Source organism: Natrix helvetica, assembly GCF_964273705.1.
Source record: "Natrix helvetica genome assembly, chromosome: 1".
NCBI classification, from domain to species: Eukaryota; Metazoa; Chordata; class Lepidosauria; order Squamata; family Natricidae; genus Natrix; species Natrix helvetica.
Window position 1 is genome coordinate 256,599,448 of NC_138548.1, and position 18,376 is coordinate 256,617,823.

At 42.4% G+C, this 18,376-nt stretch overlaps 1 protein-coding gene across 6 annotated transcripts in view; it reads left to right on the forward strand.

Moving 5' to 3' along the window:
• Nucleotides 1-3,322: 3,322 nt before the first annotated feature.
• The window catches only part of MYH10 (myosin heavy chain 10), a 90,778-nt gene continuing 75,724 nt past the window's right edge, over nucleotides 3,323-18,376 (forward strand). For 2 of the 6 annotated variants that reach the window (XM_081939611.1, XM_081939616.1), the window contains exons 1-4: nucleotides 6,368-6,490; nucleotides 10,173-10,237; nucleotides 11,876-12,248; nucleotides 17,965-18,121. In XM_081939611.1, coding sequence (XP_081795737.1) covers nucleotides 11,904-12,248; nucleotides 17,965-18,121 — 502 coding nt within the window. In that variant the 5' untranslated portion in view covers nucleotides 6,368-6,490; nucleotides 10,173-10,237; nucleotides 11,876-11,903. Of the gene's footprint in view, nucleotides 3,403-4,435; nucleotides 4,455-4,740; nucleotides 4,829-6,367; nucleotides 6,491-10,172; nucleotides 10,238-11,875; nucleotides 12,249-17,964; nucleotides 18,122-18,376 lie in introns of those variants that run through there. The other 4 variants (XM_081939612.1, XM_081939614.1, XM_081939613.1 and 1 more) reach the window with 4 other exon arrangements.

Below are 18,376 nucleotides of genomic sequence, written 5' to 3' on the forward strand. Positions count from 1 at the left end.
GGGAAGGATAGAAGATAATTCGACAGATTAGGCGAAACCTGGTTTAAAAACAACAACTGTGAAAAGGACCTTGGAGTCCTAGTGGGCAATCACTTAGATATAAGCCAGCAGTATGTGACAGCTGCCAAAAAAAAAGCTAATACAATCCTTAGTTGTTTAAACAGAGGCATAGAATCAAAATCATGTGAAGTATTAGTACCACTTTATACAAGCATAGTAATACTGCATCCAGTATTACACATTACAAAAAAGATGTTGAGACTTTGGAAAAAGGGCAGAGAATAGCAACTAGGATGACTAAAGGCTGGATACTAAAACATATAAAGAACAGTTGCAGGAACAGGTTATGGCTGGTTTAGAGAAAAGAAGGACTAGGGGTGACATGATAGCAGATTTACAGTATCTGAGGGGCTGCCATAAAGAAGAGGGTGTAAACTTATTTTCCAAAGCCCCAGAATACTAGAAACAATGGATGGAAACTAATCAAGGAGAGAAGCAACCTGGAATTAAGGAGAAACTTCCTAACAGTGAGAACAATTAACCAGTGGAACAGCTTGTCTTCAGAAGTTGTAGGTGCTTCATCACTGGAGGTTCTTAAGAAGAGACTCGACAGCCACTTGTCTCAAATTGTATAGGGTCTCTACTCTCTACTAATTTACGTTCATTAATTTTTCTGTGCAGAGTTCATTCCATTTGTCCTATGTAGAATCCAGAGGGTGATTGCTGGCAGATGATATCCATTTGTATACAATGTGTAGTAAGTTAACACCCATCCCTCTCCTAGAAGAATGAAATATTCTAGGAAATATTAAAAAGGCAGAATATTATATTTCCCTGGATGAGAAAAGGAGAAGCATGTTTTTAAAGACAAAGAGTAACTCCCTGCCACAAGCAGATATTTGGTGCCCATTGAGCAGGACTGGGTCAGCCTATCTACAAGACAATTAGACCTTCAGCTCCAGGACATGACCTTCCAGGACGTAATAGTATTAACCCATCTAGCAACAGGGCTACCTGCATTGCAAAACCTCTTAAGGACATTATATCAGCCCAGGCTCCAATCAAACTTGGGGCAACCTACAATGTTAGCCATGACCCCTGCATAGCCCCATGGAAGTCTGACAGCAACCAATAGAATACATGCCCTTGCCACAGGAACGGGAAGCTCAAGGGCAAGGCCCAAGAGAGGGTATAAATAACCCTCACTCTCCACTTCATGTGGTCAGCTCTCTAGAACCTCAAAACCATGTGGTCCTGTCCATCAATAAACCGTCTTTCCAATCAGCCTCCATGTTTCCATATTTTTCCTGCCACTTAGAACTGAACCAGATGGATATTTTTTGCCAACAAATGTAATATGTGCCATCATATATTAATGGAATTAACATCTTGGCATCAGGATTCAAAAGAAGAACAAAGTAATCTGAACGAATGTCAGCCTCCCAGGAACACTTCAAAGCAGACTTGAAAGTGACAGATTTTGGGTGAAATAAGATGATGATGATGATGATGATGATGATGATGATGATGATGATGATGAAGAAGAATTAAAGCGCACTATTGACTGAAAAATTAGTGAACTCACATACCTTAAAAGATTTCGGGCAATTGTCAGGTATCAGCAAATACAAGTGATTTTTGACACTAAGCACCACATGGCTCTCTTTCCATAATATTTATTCCTTTCTGGGAGATCTTGATACCATTATTTGTGCCATTTGTATTTGATTAAGCATTTGTAAAAAAAATATATGGACAAAGCACAGTAGAAGCAGATGGGAATACATCTGCAGTGTTATGGGCTGAGTTTTGGCTGCTCCATAAAGCAAATTTTGCAAAACAGTATTATTATAATTCAACACAAGACAGTTAATAAAACTTGACGACCTCATGCTTTTCTTAGTCTTTTATCTCCAATATATTCCAGGATGTTTTGACACTAAATGTAATAAGGAGGAAATGTGCATCCACTAGTAAACTGGAAAAGTTATTTGGTTAATTTCCTCATAAATAGTTTCAGAGATGGCTAGCCTAAAACATGTTGTTTGCAGAGGACAAGCAAACATTCTTTCTCCAAGCACCAAAATACACTATATTGCCAAAAGTATTCGCTCACCCATCCAAATAATCAGAATCAGTTGTGAGCGAATACGTTTGGCAATATAGTGCAACTTGGTGTTTAAGTTAACTTGGCATCCAACAGAGAAAATTCCATTCAAGAACTGGTTTGCATATCCAAGTGAACCAGTATATGATCTCTTTGGGCTTAACCAAGCATGTTTAGTGGCCTCAACTGCTGAAATTTATAAACCATGGTTTATATACAAACAAGTTTCAGAATCCTTTCCAAAATTTAATAATAATTATTTCCTTCAATAGAGTTTAGACAATTAACATTTTAAATAAACACTTTCTGGGGGGAAATGGAAAAACAAAACTCAGTCGATAAGTAATATTTTACATCACCACTTTTATACCCCAAAACTTAAATGCAAATCTACTTATTTTTTATTTCAAGAATTAAGTTTAAAGAAATCATGGCTTATCACAAATTGTGGATCCAATCAAAAGGAGTCGTCTGAGAAAATTATCCTGCCTAAAATTAAATCCATGGTGATGCTATATAAATATAACCCAAACCCATTTCTCAAGGAAATAATAAATTCATTCTGCCTCTTCTGTTTAATCCTGATTGATCTATTTAATTCAGTTGGCTTCTTTTCCAACTGAAAAAGAGAGAAAACTCCTTCAAAAAATGGAAAAGCAAAGCCCTTGCCTCGTCTGTTTTCTTTCCTTTTCAAACCATTTTAAATAATAACTTGTTCTTTTTTCATCACCTTGATTATTTTCCACTGCTCTATCAACAATAATAATTTCAGTCAAAAATCATGCTGAGATTTATAGATATGCAAAGAAACCTCAGGAGGTATATTAACATAATTATGAACCATAATGCTCATAGTGTAATTCTTGCAACAGACTATACTGTAACCAGCATTATGACCATGTTGTAGAAAGGGGGTGTGCATTGATCAATTTAGACAGCATGGGAAGCTACAGTTTGGTTTATTGGGATATTAGAATGATGTGTGAAGTTAATGTAATATGCCATACACAGAACAATCTGGCTTAAATTTTAAAGTGTACATTTAGTCCTACTGTATATTATCCTTAAGATCACTGTATGTATCCAAATATTCCTCATCTCTGACCATACTGGGAGTTGTGGCATGTAGGGGGCTATCAATTCATTACCTCTAATTAATTAAATCTTCATTAAAAGCAGGAATTTCCTGATTAGTAGTCAGGTTCCTAGCAGAGTAACTCTGATGTGTATCTGATTAGGAGAAGCTGTAGTTGTTTTGTTGCTCTTTCCAAAGCCCTACTGATTCACTGCAGCTGGTGAGTATGGATAAACTTCTAACTTTGATTACAGTAGGAGAAATTACTAGTCCTTGTAACAAGGCTTGCGTGGTTTGAGACCCTTTCTGGTTGTTTTAAAAGTATGCATTCTTGATTATTTGGACACATAATTCTCAATACATCTTGTTTCTTCCTCTGTTCCTTCACCTGAAGATGTGTAAATCTAAGGTGGCACTTCTGACAGTATTAAGTATCATTCTGCTCTCTCACCCTCTCTCTCCAACTAGCAATTCTTCTGAACCTTCCTACAACTTCCCAGCAACCAAAATCTTACCTGTAGGTTGCAACTTTACAGTGATGCTTTCATCACCTATAAATGTTTTAGATCAATGCTTTGGGTACTTCACATTACCAGTTCTCAGATTAGATAGGCTTTCGTGATCTGGCTATGTTTGTTTTGTTCAACATGGCTTGACTGATTCCTCCCAATCAGTTCTCTAGGGGCTAAAATTTCAACACAATGTTTAAAACTCACAGAAAGTATATATTATATATATTATGATTAGCATAAGTATTTTCTGTTGGAGAGGGATGCTACCATACATTATAGGTAGCTCTAAAACTGCAAATGTTTGTTTTTACAGTAACTTGAATAATCCTAATTTTCTACATAGTAATGAGAAGTTGGCCTTTTCATTCTTTCTTCACATTATTTACCCCTACAAAAGGAATGGCTTTTTCTACAAATCCACAAACATGTTTGCAAAAGCAAATGTGAAAATGATATATTTAGAAAGCAGGTGAAGATTCTAAGGATTGTGTGCTTAGTACTTTACATATACATATCTTTTCTCAAGACAGATTCTATTATGTACATTACTGGAATTTACATTTTTTCCCCTTGACTCTGAACTTGGAGCATTTTCCTTCCTTCCTTTCCTCCCTCTCTCCATCTTTTCTCACCTTCTTTTTGTTCCTCCCTCCAGCTCTCCAATTCCCATCTAGTCTCCTATTTAACTTGCTTGTTGGATGCAGGAAGGGAGAAGGCACTACAGAGAAGCTAGTAGGAAACTGAAGGCCAGAACTAATAGGCAAGTAAGAGGCAGCTGCTGAGTGGAGGAAGGATTGAAGGGATCTGCGTGTTATAAGTTTAGGAATATTATGTGGAGGTCCATAATAGGTGCCATGTGCGTTGGGAAAGGTGTGTGTGTCTGTGTGTCAGAGATGCCATATGGGTTGGGGAGGGTGTATGAGTAGGTAGGAAAGAATGTGTGACAAGAGAGGGTGTAGGGATAAAGGACAGTATGTGGGGTCATAAAGGTATTTAAGAGATAGCATGTAGGTCAAGAAGGCTGCATGAGGACTGCAAGTCAAGATAAATGCAAGTCAAAAGATTCACCAGTCAAGAATGGTGCATGGAAAAGTGCTTGGGAAGATTCAAGAGGTGCCACATCGGTTTGGAATGGTGTGTAGATTGAAGAGAGCATGTGTTGATGATTAAGATGTGGGTGGTGATGGTTGGGGTCGTGTAGGTCAGAGGTGGTGCAGATCAAAGGGCATGGGAAGTAGCAAGAGTCGGGAAGAGTATATGAGGATCCCTTTCCTTCCCAACAGGATAAGTATCTGCTGTTGAGTGGGGAGGGAGCAAGGAATTGCAAGAGTGCCTGGGAAATTGTTACAGAATGTTCGCATGAGTGACAACAGCCGCTGCCCAACCACATTAGTACCTATGGTTTCAGGTCACAGATTTTAGACACGTTCTGCAACTACCGTGTTTTCCTGAAAATAAGACCGTGTTTTATTTTCTCATTACCCCCGAAATAAGCACTTGGCCTTATTTTCAGGACAGGTCATATTTTCGGGGAAACACGGTATGAGGTACCTTGGTTCAAAATTGTTGCCCTACAATGCACTGTTTTGCCCAGCTAAAGGTCATGACAATGAGTGTTTTATTAGTCTAGCTCTAAATAAAATTGTTCAATTTATAGAATATCTTACACAATAACCAAAGATACACTGGAGACAACAGTATGGATGGAACTCCGTAACTTAAAATTCTTCTATCCAGTATCAGGACTCACGATGACTTATCCAAAAGCAAATGTGTTGTAAGGTGAGAGGAGGTCATTTGTGCCATATATAGAAGGCAATGAAATATTTATATTAAAAGTATTTGTAGTAGCAATGGAATAGATTTTTAAGAGTACATGCGTGCTATGAAGAAAGCACCTAGATAGTCCAAAGGGCGAGAGACAGCCTGCATGGATAGCAGAAGGATGCAGCACTCAGCCAACCCAACTTAAGCAAGCTTTATTCTGCCCCAGCGGTAGATGCATCTCCTTTGGTGAGCAATGCATCTCCCACATCAAACTAAATAGCAGTAAACGTCCCAATTAGGTTACCACGCAACAGAGGAGCGCGCTACGACTGCAGCAGTTCAGTTACACGCCGTGTAAAGGGGCGGGGTATTGCAGGCTACGCCCCAGAGACCCCCCAACGCATTTCGATGTATCTCGCCGCTGTTTTTATAACCCCCTCGAACGTTCCCCAGGAATTCACGCGCTACCATTGACCCTCCCCCCGGGCTACCTTACACGCCCCCTTCCCCCGTCCGGGAAAGCTCGGGGGGGGAGGGGAGCAGAAGGACCGCAGCCGTTCACCTTAACACCCCCCCTCTCCCCCGCCTCACTCTACGGACGCCACGAAAGCGCCATTGAAATGAGAGCCCTCGCTAGACAGGCAGGCGCAGCCACAGCCAATGGCAATCCCAGGCGAGACGGTGGGGGGGGGAGGCAAGGGGGGCGTTTTCGGCGGCGAAGCTTGAGAAGGTTGCTATGAGGCTGGCTCGGGGAGGAGCGGTAGAGGACCAATAGGTGGCGAGAGTGGACCCCGATGGGTCGGCGGAACGACCAGTGGAAGCCTGGTAGGGACTTGGGGAGGGGAAGGCGGGACCAGCGGGGAGTGCTTGGTGTGGCGCTAAAGGAGCCGCGAGCGGGGGCGGGGCGGCTAGTGCGGACTCAGTTCGAGCGCGTGCTGGGGAAAGCGGCTCGGCGCCGAGCAGCAGCAGCAGCAGCGGCGGCGGCAGCAGCAGCAGCCGGGCGGTTTATCCAGCGCTGGCTGGATTCAGGTGAGACGTGGGGAGAAGGCGGAGGCTCTGCCTCTGCACCCCTCCAGCCCCCCACCCACCTATCCACCCGCCTGCCTACTATTTCCCGCCTTGTCTGGGGAGGAAGGAGGGTGGGCGGCCAGCGGGGAAGGAAGGTCGCAGGGCCTCGAGTCGGCCTGGAGTCTCCCCCCCCACCTTGGACCCTCGACCGTCTCCTCCCTCCGGTTGGTGTTCTCAATCCCCTCGCCCTTAAAGAGAGTCGTACGAAAGGCGTGCAAGGAGGAGCCGTTCCTTTGCCTGGGCGAGAGGAGTCGACTGGCGTTGCTGCTGCGGGGAACACGCGCCTCCTAAACGTGGTCTTACCCCCCCATGGGGGGGGGGCTGAGGGTCCTGTGGCCGGGTTAACAGCGGAAAGCGCACGTGTCTCTTTGTTTAAGGGGAGAGAGGTGGTCGGATGAATGGGGTGGGTGGGTGGGCGAGCGAACGAAGCAAAGGCGCCCTTTTGACTCGCCTGGGGACGGGGGTGTAACCGATCAGCCCGCGGCAGTGTGCGGTGGAGCTGCCCCTCTCCGATTCCGAGATCCTTTTGTGCGGGATCGCCAGGATCTCCTCCGCCTGCTAGGTCCCATCCTCCTCCCGGCGATCGTCTCTGCCGTAGGAAGATGTTGGCGTTTTTTCTATTACGGTTCTTCTCTTACTATTGGAGCATTGGAAGTTGCCTCCCGATTCACTGTGATGCATCCCTTGCCTTTTTTTCCTCACTTGGGTTAAAACTGGTTCCCAACTTGGCGATCGAGCCGGATCTACTGGCCAGTTCCCCTTAAACCGTGAGATAAACGTTCGCCTTTCGACCGGTTGTCATCGCCTTGTTCTCTCTCCTTCCCTATGGGATATCTGGGGTTATGTGGGATACTGCGTGTTATTGCAGTGGGTAGGAAGGGCCTCTCAAATATTGTTAGCGTTGCATTTTTTGCATTCCAGTTGCTTCGGGAATGTGAAATGAAAAATGCACCTTGATACATGATCTTTTTTTGATTAGGGGACCGATGTCTAATTAAATGCAGATTCCCTTAGGAGCAACGTACATAAATTAAATCAGATTAGGTAATTTAGTGGAAAAAAATTGAAACCAGCTACCTATGCTCTTCCAGACCTTAATGCTGGGCCTGTACATATTTCTCAACAATGCTGCTTGCTGCTGATCTATCAGTCTGGGAATCGGCTGCCTTGCCTTAGAATAACACTTGGAGATAAAGAGAAAGGGAAGTCCTAATAACTGTTACAAATAACAAACATATGATAGACAACTGCATGTATGAAATACATGAGAATGGAATGATGCTGTAGAGATCCTTAGATCTTGAAGATTTTACCTTGGTTCCAGATTAGTGTCTTACGTTTCTCATGTTTCTCATTATTGTTTGAAGTACTCTATTTAGTTGAGTGGGGGACTTCAAACATGTTCCTTCCCTTCCATGGCTCCTAGTCTGTTTTAGCTGATCTTTCTGTAGCCAACCCATTCTCTAATGGTGTAATGTGAATTTAGCTACTGAAATAAGCGAAGCAGGCTGCTTTATGGCCCTCTGGTGGAATGAATGACTTCATACTTGCTTTATATTTGTTAAGCTTTAATTATTGAGCTAGCTAGCATATCAATGTAGATACTATAACATGCTGAATGATTGTTTGAAAGAGGGTAGTCATTTAAAATGCCATTTATGTGGGGAATATGTATAGAGAATTGTTCACTACCGTGTTTCCCCAAAAATACAACCTGTCCTGAAACTAAGGCCTTGCCACATTTTTCGCGTGGGCAAAAATATAAGCCCTCCCTGAAAATAAGCCCCTGGACAACCCCCCCTCCAGCCAGGCAGAGCACCTCTCACTGACCTAGCGGTATCCCGAAGGCACCAAGCTGCTGGAGCCCAGAGGGGGGGAGAGAAAGGTGCTCACATTGCTTGCCACCTTCGGGATACCGCTAGGTTGGGGAGTGGTGTTCTGCCTGGCCAGAGAGGGGAGTTGCTGGGCGGCTGCTCCTTTGCGAGTGGGCTCCCGAACAGCTGGGCACAGCCTCGGGTGAAGCAGCCATGAGGTGACCACGCTCACGAGCAGCTGCCCGGCAAATCCCCTCTCAAGACAGGCAGAGCGCCATTCACTGACCTAAGGGGTGCCCCTAAGGCGCCAAGCCACATGGCGCTCTGCCCGCCCCCCCAGCTCCCGCGGCTTGGCACATTCTGGATACCCCCTAGGTCAATGCATGGAGCTCTGCCTGGCTGGAGAGGGTGGTTGTGCAAGTGCCTGTTCCACCCCCAGCTCGCATGCCTCCCAGCCTCACCGTGCCCTGGCCCAGCTCTTCCTGCAGGGTGCCGGCGCTGATGCGCTCTGAGCATAACTTCTCCGGCTTCCAAACTCCGGAACTCGGCTTCCGATTCTTCCAGCAGCAGCCGCTCTAGGAGTGCGGATACCCCCTAGGTCAGTGAATGGCGTTCTGCCTGGCTGGAGAGGGGGTTTGTTGGGCAGCTGCTTGTGAGCGTGCTCACCTCATGGTTGCTTCACCCCTGAGGCTGTGCCCAGCTCTTCAGGAGCCCGCTCGCAAGGGAGCAGCCGCCCGGCAACCCCAAAACAATAAGCCTTCCCCGATAATAAGGCCCAAGCCATATTTTGTGGGTCAAAAGAAAATAAGACCCTGTCTTATTTTCGGGGAAACACGGTATCTAGATGGGTGTTTAATACTATCTTGGCAGGCTGCTAACCAGTATGTCACATAATAATGATCCAAGTAATAATCTGAATGTCCAGATCAGGTTTTATTTTCTAAAATATATATATTTTACAAAGTATTTTTCCTATAGTAAAATGATTTTGTATGACAATATCTTAGCAAACTGCTGAATATAGAAATTGCCCCATAATTATAACATAGCTGTGGTGTTATTTATTTTATCTTTCAAAATAAAAACTTTATAATTTGAATTTGAACAACTTTTTTGTGGGGTATTAGATAAAAGTTAACCATTGAAAGAAATAGTTTAAGTTTATGTATTTTTAAAAATGCTTATGATGTAACCAATTGTCACAAAAAGCCCCCTTTGAAGACTAATTAAATTCCTGACCTTATTGCTGGTCCTTTTATAGACTTGATAAATTTAATATCCTAGTAGTAAATGACTTTCTATATCCTGTGGCTGTGGCAGAAATTATGCTATGTTAAATAATTTAACAAAAGAGTTGAATACTTATGATTTACCCTATTTGAGGTGACACCTTCCTGGAATGTATTTTTAATTGGGAATTTATGTTAGTAAGACTTTAAATATTTGCTAAATGCTGTTTTGCCAATACTTTGAAGAAACATGTCCTCTTGTACTACAAACTTTGTGCATACATTAAATTACAATCATTTTTATAAATATATAGCTTATGTTGCTCTGAAGACAACGTAATCAGATCTCTAAGAATGAGGTTCTAATAGTCTTACATATTTTTTTAATGCTCATGGGATAGCTTTAAGTAACAAACATTTACACTAGTAGGGACAGGCAAACAGGGAAAAAATAAATAAATTCAAATACAAAAGGGATTTTTCCACTTTGTATCAGTCCTGAGTGGTGCTGGGAATATTGGGGACTGCATCCTTCTTTTTATTTTTAAACTTTGTTTAAAAGGTTTTTAATAAGTGAATTTCTTTATTTTCCTCTTCTAGGCTGGTAAGTGACAGTCTTCTTCAGAAACTATTTGCAAGACTCAATCTCCAAGTTCTCACCAAAGGCAGGAATATTTCTGTTCTATTTTTCAATCAGATGTTAAACAGATATCTAGTACTTTTTGTCATATTCCAGCTTCAGTGCCTTGTTTCTGGAAAGCTGTTAGGTCTAACAAATGGAGCCACTTGATTGTAATGATTTGTAGAATACAAAAACAGTTGTGAATCTACTTTCTTATTGACAACGTGCATTATGATGAGTATTCTAGGGCTCTCAGTGGGTATTATAATTATAATTGGTCAAGAAGCTAAAATAATTTCACAGCTATTTTTACTGCAATAGGTGCAGATTGCTTAATAGAAAATGTATTTCATATAAAGTAAAATTCTATACAGAAACAATTATTTTTTGATGTGGAAGATACAGTTGCGAACCTTTGAATGAAATTAAGCATGATGGTTGAACATAGCTGAGATTAGATTTTAGGGAAATGGGTATAGGATTGACATATTTATACCTGGGCAACAGAGCATCCTTCTGGAAGGAGTTATAGATTAGGCTCTAAAACTTCATCTGTATCCTGTTTTTATTCCACAGTCATTAGAATTGTCTAGGTTCCTCAAAATTGTCGAAGAGTTTCAATCCCAGGTTTAATTACTAGTTCACCTTTGTTTTTATTGTAAGTCCTCAGGGTGATGTGCATCTTATTCCTCTTCCAAATTTGTCCTTACAGTAACCCTGTAAGATGCTGCACTGAGAAATGCTGATATAGCAAAAATTACCCAACAAAATTAATAGCAGAGTAAATATTTAAATTGGGTATCTCAGATCCTAGTCCAACATACTTATCCTAAATAGTTGCTGTTTATTATTTATTGGTGTGGGTGCTGTTAAGCCACAGGCTGTCACAATATTCAGCTGTGGAAAAAAACCAAAGCCAAGGTTGTTGTGTGGCTTAACAGCATCCACACTCAAATGGTCGATGTCCAACTCCACCAGGCAATGCATATTATCTTTGCCACATTGCATCCCACTCCTATGCACTGGTTACCAGTACTTAGCAATATCATACTGTGTCCCATTAGAAGACGAGCTTTCACTGGACTATGGTCAAGGTTGCTGAACAAGAAGGTCCTTCCTATTCACCAAGATAATGCAAAGCCCATCACAAGATTGAAATCTTGTAGGCCAGCATGGGGAACAGCTATTCACTTAACATCTACTTAATTTAACTCAAGAATGCTTGGAGAGTGGAATGGTCCAAGGTACCTTCTTCTGGCCTGGCCATCAGTAATCTCTCTACCAAACTACCTTTGTTTTGACCTGCCTCGCTCTGTCTGGTTGAAATTGAACAGAATTAGGTGTGATAGTGGAAGAAGTGCCTCTGCCCTATATCAATGGGTATGGAAATATTCCGCTTGTTGCTACTGTGGTGCCAAAATGCAAACTATTAAACATATTGTGCAAGATTGCCCATGGCATGCGTTCTCTGGTTCCCTAAAAGATTTGCACAAAGTAATGCCAGAGGTGATAGCCTGGATAGCTGAATTGGACATCCAGTTATGAGGCCACTCCCTCATAGATACTTTGTATACAATTATGTGGATGTATATATGTTTATTTCTCTTCTGTCCTGTTCTCATCATTCTCTAAATAATAATCGATTATTGGTAACTAATACTTTTGCTTTTACACTTACTAGGTTCCTGTTGTGGGATAGTTCTCTAAAAATGGCTCAGAGGACTTTGGGGGAAGACCCTGAGAGGTACCTTTTTGTGGACAGAGCAGTAATCTACAACCCTGCTACCCAGGCTGACTGGACTGCTAAAAAACTAGTCTGGATTCCATCAGAACGTCATGGCTTTGAAGCTGCCAGCATCAAAGAAGAGAGGGGAGATGAAGTGCTGGTTGAACTGGCTGAGAATGGAAAGAAAGCAGTTGTCAACAAAGATGATATTCAAAAAATGAATCCTCCCAAATTTTCTAAAGTAGAAGACATGGCAGAATTGACCTGCTTAAATGAAGCCTCTGTTCTTCATAATTTGAAGGATCGATACTATTCTGGGCTCATTTATGTAAGTAATACTTATTGGATTGACATGTGCTAACCAAAAAAATCAACTTTATTGATTGCAAATATTCAAAAAGGAAGTGCTGCTTTAGTTGGTAGACTGATTTTAAAATGTAAGCTTGGGTTTTACTGTTTTATTAATACTATCATTTTAATTCTGATCACTAAATTATGTTTTATTTGCTATTTCTCTGAGCTTTGATACCTTTGATTGTCACATCTGATGTGGAGTGTTAGGCTATTTTGGAATAGGTCTTCTGAATAGTTCCCCAGTTATAGTATGTCTTTGTTTCTTCCTTCCTTTTTTATATTTTGAGTATACCCCCATATTATCTACTCTGTTGTCTTTTGAGAACCAAGGAAATAACTTTTTAATCTATCAGTTCTTTTCATTTTTCATTTTAATCTCAATGCTCAGTTTATCTTCTAATCAGTTTTATCTTTATAACTTTTATTTTATAAATGTTTTCATTGTCTTGCATTTTTAACTCAAATAGCAGTGGAGATAATTTTTGTGTGCTGCCCAGAGTTACTTTATGTGTGATAGGTGGCCAAATGCATTTCATAAATGAATTTCACAGCTACATAGATTAGTAGCTGCAATCTTAGTTTAAAGATAGTTTTGGAACTATTAACTGTCCTTTTTTTGCTGCAACTATCCTAAATTATATTTTTATAACAAATTTGTCCATGTCAGTGATCACTATGATTTATGATGACCAAATTTTAAAACACTCGAATCCTCAGGAGATCCCATTTTTATTAATTATTGATCAAGTTAAAAAGCTATTGTCCATTCCAGTAGGACTGGAGTGGGTTAGAAATTTTGTTTAGTAAATAATAGATTCTATCTGTTTTTTACTTTGTTCTTTAACTTCTGGTATTTAATAACTGCTACATTCTCTTGTCTAATATAAGCTAAAATGTGGAGCCTTCCACCGATTTGAGTTGTAAAACAATATAGCTTGTATTTCCTTCTATGTTGGCTTCTTACAAGTGTCCATCCAAGGTTGATACATTATGGTAGCAGAGAGGACTTAAGGATCCATTGATTAGCTTTAAAAGGTTATTCAATTCCATTAGATCAGGCCTGTCAAACTGGGGGCTTGCGGGCTGGATGCATCATGTGCAAGCCACACCCACTCCGGCTCCACAAAGGCAAAAATGTCATGCTACATCACAATAAGTCACGTGACGCAATCAAGTTTGACGCCCGTGCATTATACTCAAAAGTAATTTGAGAGATGGTTTCTAATAAGATACCAAGGGAAGTCTCTGAAGTTACATTGGTTACCTTGTGAATATGTGTTACTTTACTTGGAAAACAGAATAAATATATTTAAGCATTTGTTTTGAGAATTTCTAGATTAATTGTAGCCATCACTTAACAACCACTCATTTAACAATCATTTGAACTTGTGACAATGCTGAACAAGTGGTACTTATCTATCCTTGGAATTTTGGCCATTGCAGCGGTCATGTGGTGCAAATTGGGTGCTCAGCATCTGGTTCACAATTATGACGTCTCATAAGGGTGGGGCTCACATGGGTACCTTTTGCGATCACCTTTACTGGCTTCCAACAGCAAAATCAACGGTAGGAAGTCGCAAATGGTGACCACGTGACATCCTCGCAACCCTTGATGATTCCCTTAATGATGGAAACTGGGAATGCCAGAATTGCCATTGCTAAGAGCACAATCACATGACATTGTGCTTTATGACTGAATCACTTAGTATTGGTCATTCTGGTCCCATGTTAACCAAAGTTTACCTGCATTGGGTTTATTTAGCTTTAAAAACCTTCACTATTTTAAGTTTGGTATCACATCTTGAGAGATACAGTACTGTACTGCAGTATTTTTCAGGATGTAGATTGATAATATCCTAGACTATTCTCATGGTACAGTATAACTACCATTATTATAACATCAGTGGATTTTCAAACAGGTAACGAATTTCAGCCCTGCTGGACAGATAAAGTGGTAACAATTAAGTACTACTTGCATACCTTGACTTCAAGTGATGCTAAAGCCTGAATTTTGTTTCTGTGCTGATTAACTTATCTTTATAGCTAAAATGCTATAAAGAATATGTTACAATTTCACTCTGTGTGTGTGCGTATGTATGGATATACATACATACACACATATGACAAGCTGTCTTTCCCAGAAGATGCACTCAGCCATTCTGTGAATGAGGTAGCAGTATCTAAAATAAATACATAAAATGAGTGTCCCATTCCAATGAGCTACTTAATGATAGAATGTGAAATAGACAAAATGGCTAATTTTAGAACCATGTTTGTATGACATTTCACTGGTGAAGGGAAAGTTTTAGTTGAGTCGTAACAAGAACAGAATGGTCATAACTCTTGCAGAGGTTATAGAACAGCGATGGCGAACCTTTTTTGGCTTGCGTGCCACAAGTGGGGGGAGTGCGGGGGGGTCGTGTGCGGGCATGCCGCACCCATAATGCAATGCGCCCCCAGTGCGCATGCGCGCACAACGCGCCCATTTTTGCATGATTTTTTTGCCTTCCCCAGGCTCCAGAGGCTTTATAGGAGCCTGGGGAGGGCGAAAAGAGCCTTCCCCCCCCCCCCCCGGAGGCTTCAGGGAACGTCCGGAGGCTTCCCTGAAGCCTTCGGAACACTTAAAACCACCCTCCGAGCAACCCGGAAGTGACTTCCGGGTTGCTCAGATGGTCGTTTTAAGCACTCTGAAGGCTTCAAGGAAGCCTCGGGACGGTCCCTGAACAGGCACGAGACATGCGTCTCCATCGCCTGGGCCTGGATCGCCTCCGCCGCGCGGCGCCTCAGGCTTGGCGTCCTTGCGCCCGGCCTTCACATCGTTGCCGCCGCCACCGCCGCTAGGACGGGCTCGGCCGAAGGGAAGTCCGTCAGGCTTCGGCCGTGCCGCCCTCGCCACCTCCTCCTCCTCCTCTAGCCGCGCCATCGCAAGGATTAAGGCGAAAGGGGAGGATGGGGAAAGCGAAGGGGGCTTTGTTGTCCTCCTTCTCCTCCTTTCCCCCTCCGGCTCGAACGCGGCGCCGGGGCCCGGCAGGCAGCGAACGAGTCGGAGCCTGCCGACTGGAGGAAGAGGGTGAGAGGCGGGTCCTGTGAACGGCAGCAGCAGCGGCGACAATAGTCGCAACTCGGCTGCCTGCCGCCTTTCCCCTTCTTTGTCTCCCAGCCGGGGTGGCCCGCCGCCGAGTTACGACTATTGCCGCCGCTGCTGCCGCCGTTCACAGGACCCGCCTCTCACCCTCTTCCTCCAGTCGGCAGGCTCCGACTCGTTCGCTGCCTGCCGGGCCCCGGCGCCGCGTTCGAGCCGGAGGGGGAAAGGAGGAGGAGAAGGAGGACAACAAAGCCCCCTTCGCTTTCCCCGTCCCCCCCCTTTCGCCTTAATCCTTGCGATGGCGCGGCTAGAGGAGGAGGGGGAGGAGGCGAGGGCGGCGCGGCCGAGGCCTGACGGACTTCCCTTCGGCCGAGCCCGTCCTAGTGGCGGTGGCGGCGGCAGCAGCGATGTGAAGGCCGGGCGCAAGGACGCTGAGCCTGAGGCGCCGCGCGGCGGAGGCGATCCGGGCCCGGGCGATGGAGACGCACGTCTCGTGCCTGTTCAGGGACCGTACCGAGGCTTCCCTGAAGCCTTCAGAGCGCTTAAAACGACCATCCGAGCAACCCGGAAGTCACTTCTGGGTTGCTCGGAGGGTGGTTTTAAGTGTTCCGAAGGCTTCAGGGAAGCCTCCGGACGTTCCCTGAAGCCTCCGGGGGGGGGAAGGCTCTTTTCGCCCTCCCCAGGCTCCTATAAAGCCTCTGGAGCCTGGGGAAGGCGAAAAATAGCTTTTAAAAAGGTGAACTCAGCTGGCCAGCGCGCGCATGCGTGCTGGCCAGCTGACAGGGCAGCGCCTCGCGTGCCCTGACAAATGGCTCCGCGTGCCACTTGTGGCACGCGTGCCATAGGTTCGCCATCACGGTTATAGAGAGTGTTACAGTAAGCTTTACAATATCCCTCGGGGAAGCTGCTCCAGGAAATAAAAAAGAAAGGCTTCCTTAAACTCTGCAAACACGACCATTAGTTCCCACTGTGTTTCTTGGCCATAAGCAAAAAGTAAAAACTTCTGACCTGATGGAGAAAGTTAAAATGAATATTGCCATTTTTATAACAGCTAAGAATACTTTAGGATATTTCAATATGGGTAGTCCTAGACCTGTGACCAAAATTGGGGCTGGAAGATTTGGTGTGATACAGTCAATAGGTGAGGCATCAAGTGACTGCTCCTGATTTTACAACTTTTTTTGCTGCAATTATTAAACAGGACATCACCTGACCATGAGTTGTGACCTTCCCTGCCAGCATTTCTATTGTCTTTGTCAGAAGCTGGCTGGAAAAGTCACTAATGGTGATAACATGACTGTAGGACACTAGAATTGTGGGAGATGTTTGCCCACAAGCGCCAACATCATGATTTTTGGACCCCAAAGGATGCAGCAGCAGTTTTAAGCATTGTCCTAACTTTGAATGGTTGCTAAATGAAGTGTCATAAGTTGAGGATACCTGTAGATAGAATGTCAGTTGGGTCAAATTGCATAGTATTGTATAATAATTGAACAAAGCCATTATATGACTGTTCTGAAATTCAAAATTAGGTTTTTAATTAAATGCTAGATATCTGCTTTTATAAACAGTAGGCCTGCATGTTTACATTTGTTTTATAGTATAAAATATGAAAAATTGCTTGATTACTTCATGCCACAGCAAACTATCTATAAAACACATTATGGGGCAGGAGACGATTGATGTGATAGTAGTGTCAGCATGCGTTTTTAACACTAAAAGAACAACCATGGCATCCAAATTTAAATCTTGGTTGACAAGATTTTACATTTTATTCCAGCCCTCTTTTCTGTTTGGAATTCAGTGCTATCAATTTACCATGGTATAGAAATTAACAACTTTAGGTAGCATTTCCAGTATGGCAAGAATTCCAATAGCTAAACCATATACAGCAGGTAGAGTCTTCTATGTTCTTTGCTTACAGGTTTTTGTTTTTGTTTTTAATGGAGAGCAGGTTTGAGTGACCAGAGAAGGAAGAACTTCTCTGTCTTTCTATTTTCAAGCCATTTTCTTCTCTTGATCACATTCAGAGGCTTCATCTTGATTTAATGATGTTGAAAGCAAGGGTAAGAGGAAAAGTTCAGAGAAATCCTACATGCTAATTTATTTATTAGCCCTATTTTTGTGTTATTGAAATAGCAAGCATTGGCATTGTAGTCTTTTGAACTTTTTAATCTTGATTTATATTTTGGAGCCTAGTAGCTTATTTTAAACAACCGAATTTCTTGTATTTGAATTTCTTTACACCAGATGACATACTACTTATTTTTTTTACCTTTTATCTTCTTTTAATTACTCATTAGTTGTCTCAGCAGTGTTTTTAAAAGAAAATAGTTGAAGGTAAATATCATTCCTAGTGGATTTTTGACAACAGTTTTCACTGTAGCTGAAATTTCCATTACTATCTGTAATATCCTTTTGGAACCTATTGGTGTATCCTTTTGGAACCAGGATTTTTGTTCAGAAGCAGCTCATTGGTATTGTTTTCTAGACATAGAGTACATTAAAATATTTAAGTCTCCAGTTCAGTGGAATTCTTTCCAGAGAAAACAATCTCTTGATTGTTGATCAGGAAGACTATAAACAGCTTTTTTTCTTCCTATAGACCTACTCTGGACTCTTCTGTGTAGTCATAAATCCATACAAGAACCTTCCCATTTACTCTGAAAACATCATTGAGATGTACAGGGGAAAGAAACGTCATGAAATGCCTCCACATATTTATGCAATATCAGAATCTGCATATAGATGCATGCTCCAAGGTAAGACTCTTCTTTATTAAAAGTCGTATGCTGACATTGTGTTTAACATTTTAGAATTACAAAGTAAATAGAAGATTAACATTAAAGATTGTAACATCATAATAGATGCCATTACCTTTATATCCTTCAGTCATTAAAAACCTGACTGGTTTAAATTCTTAGATGGTAAATGGCCTTCCATTGTGAAATGAAGAATTTTCATTTATTTTGCACCTCAATTCTATAAACTGTGGCCAGTATAGTTGCCGTATTTTT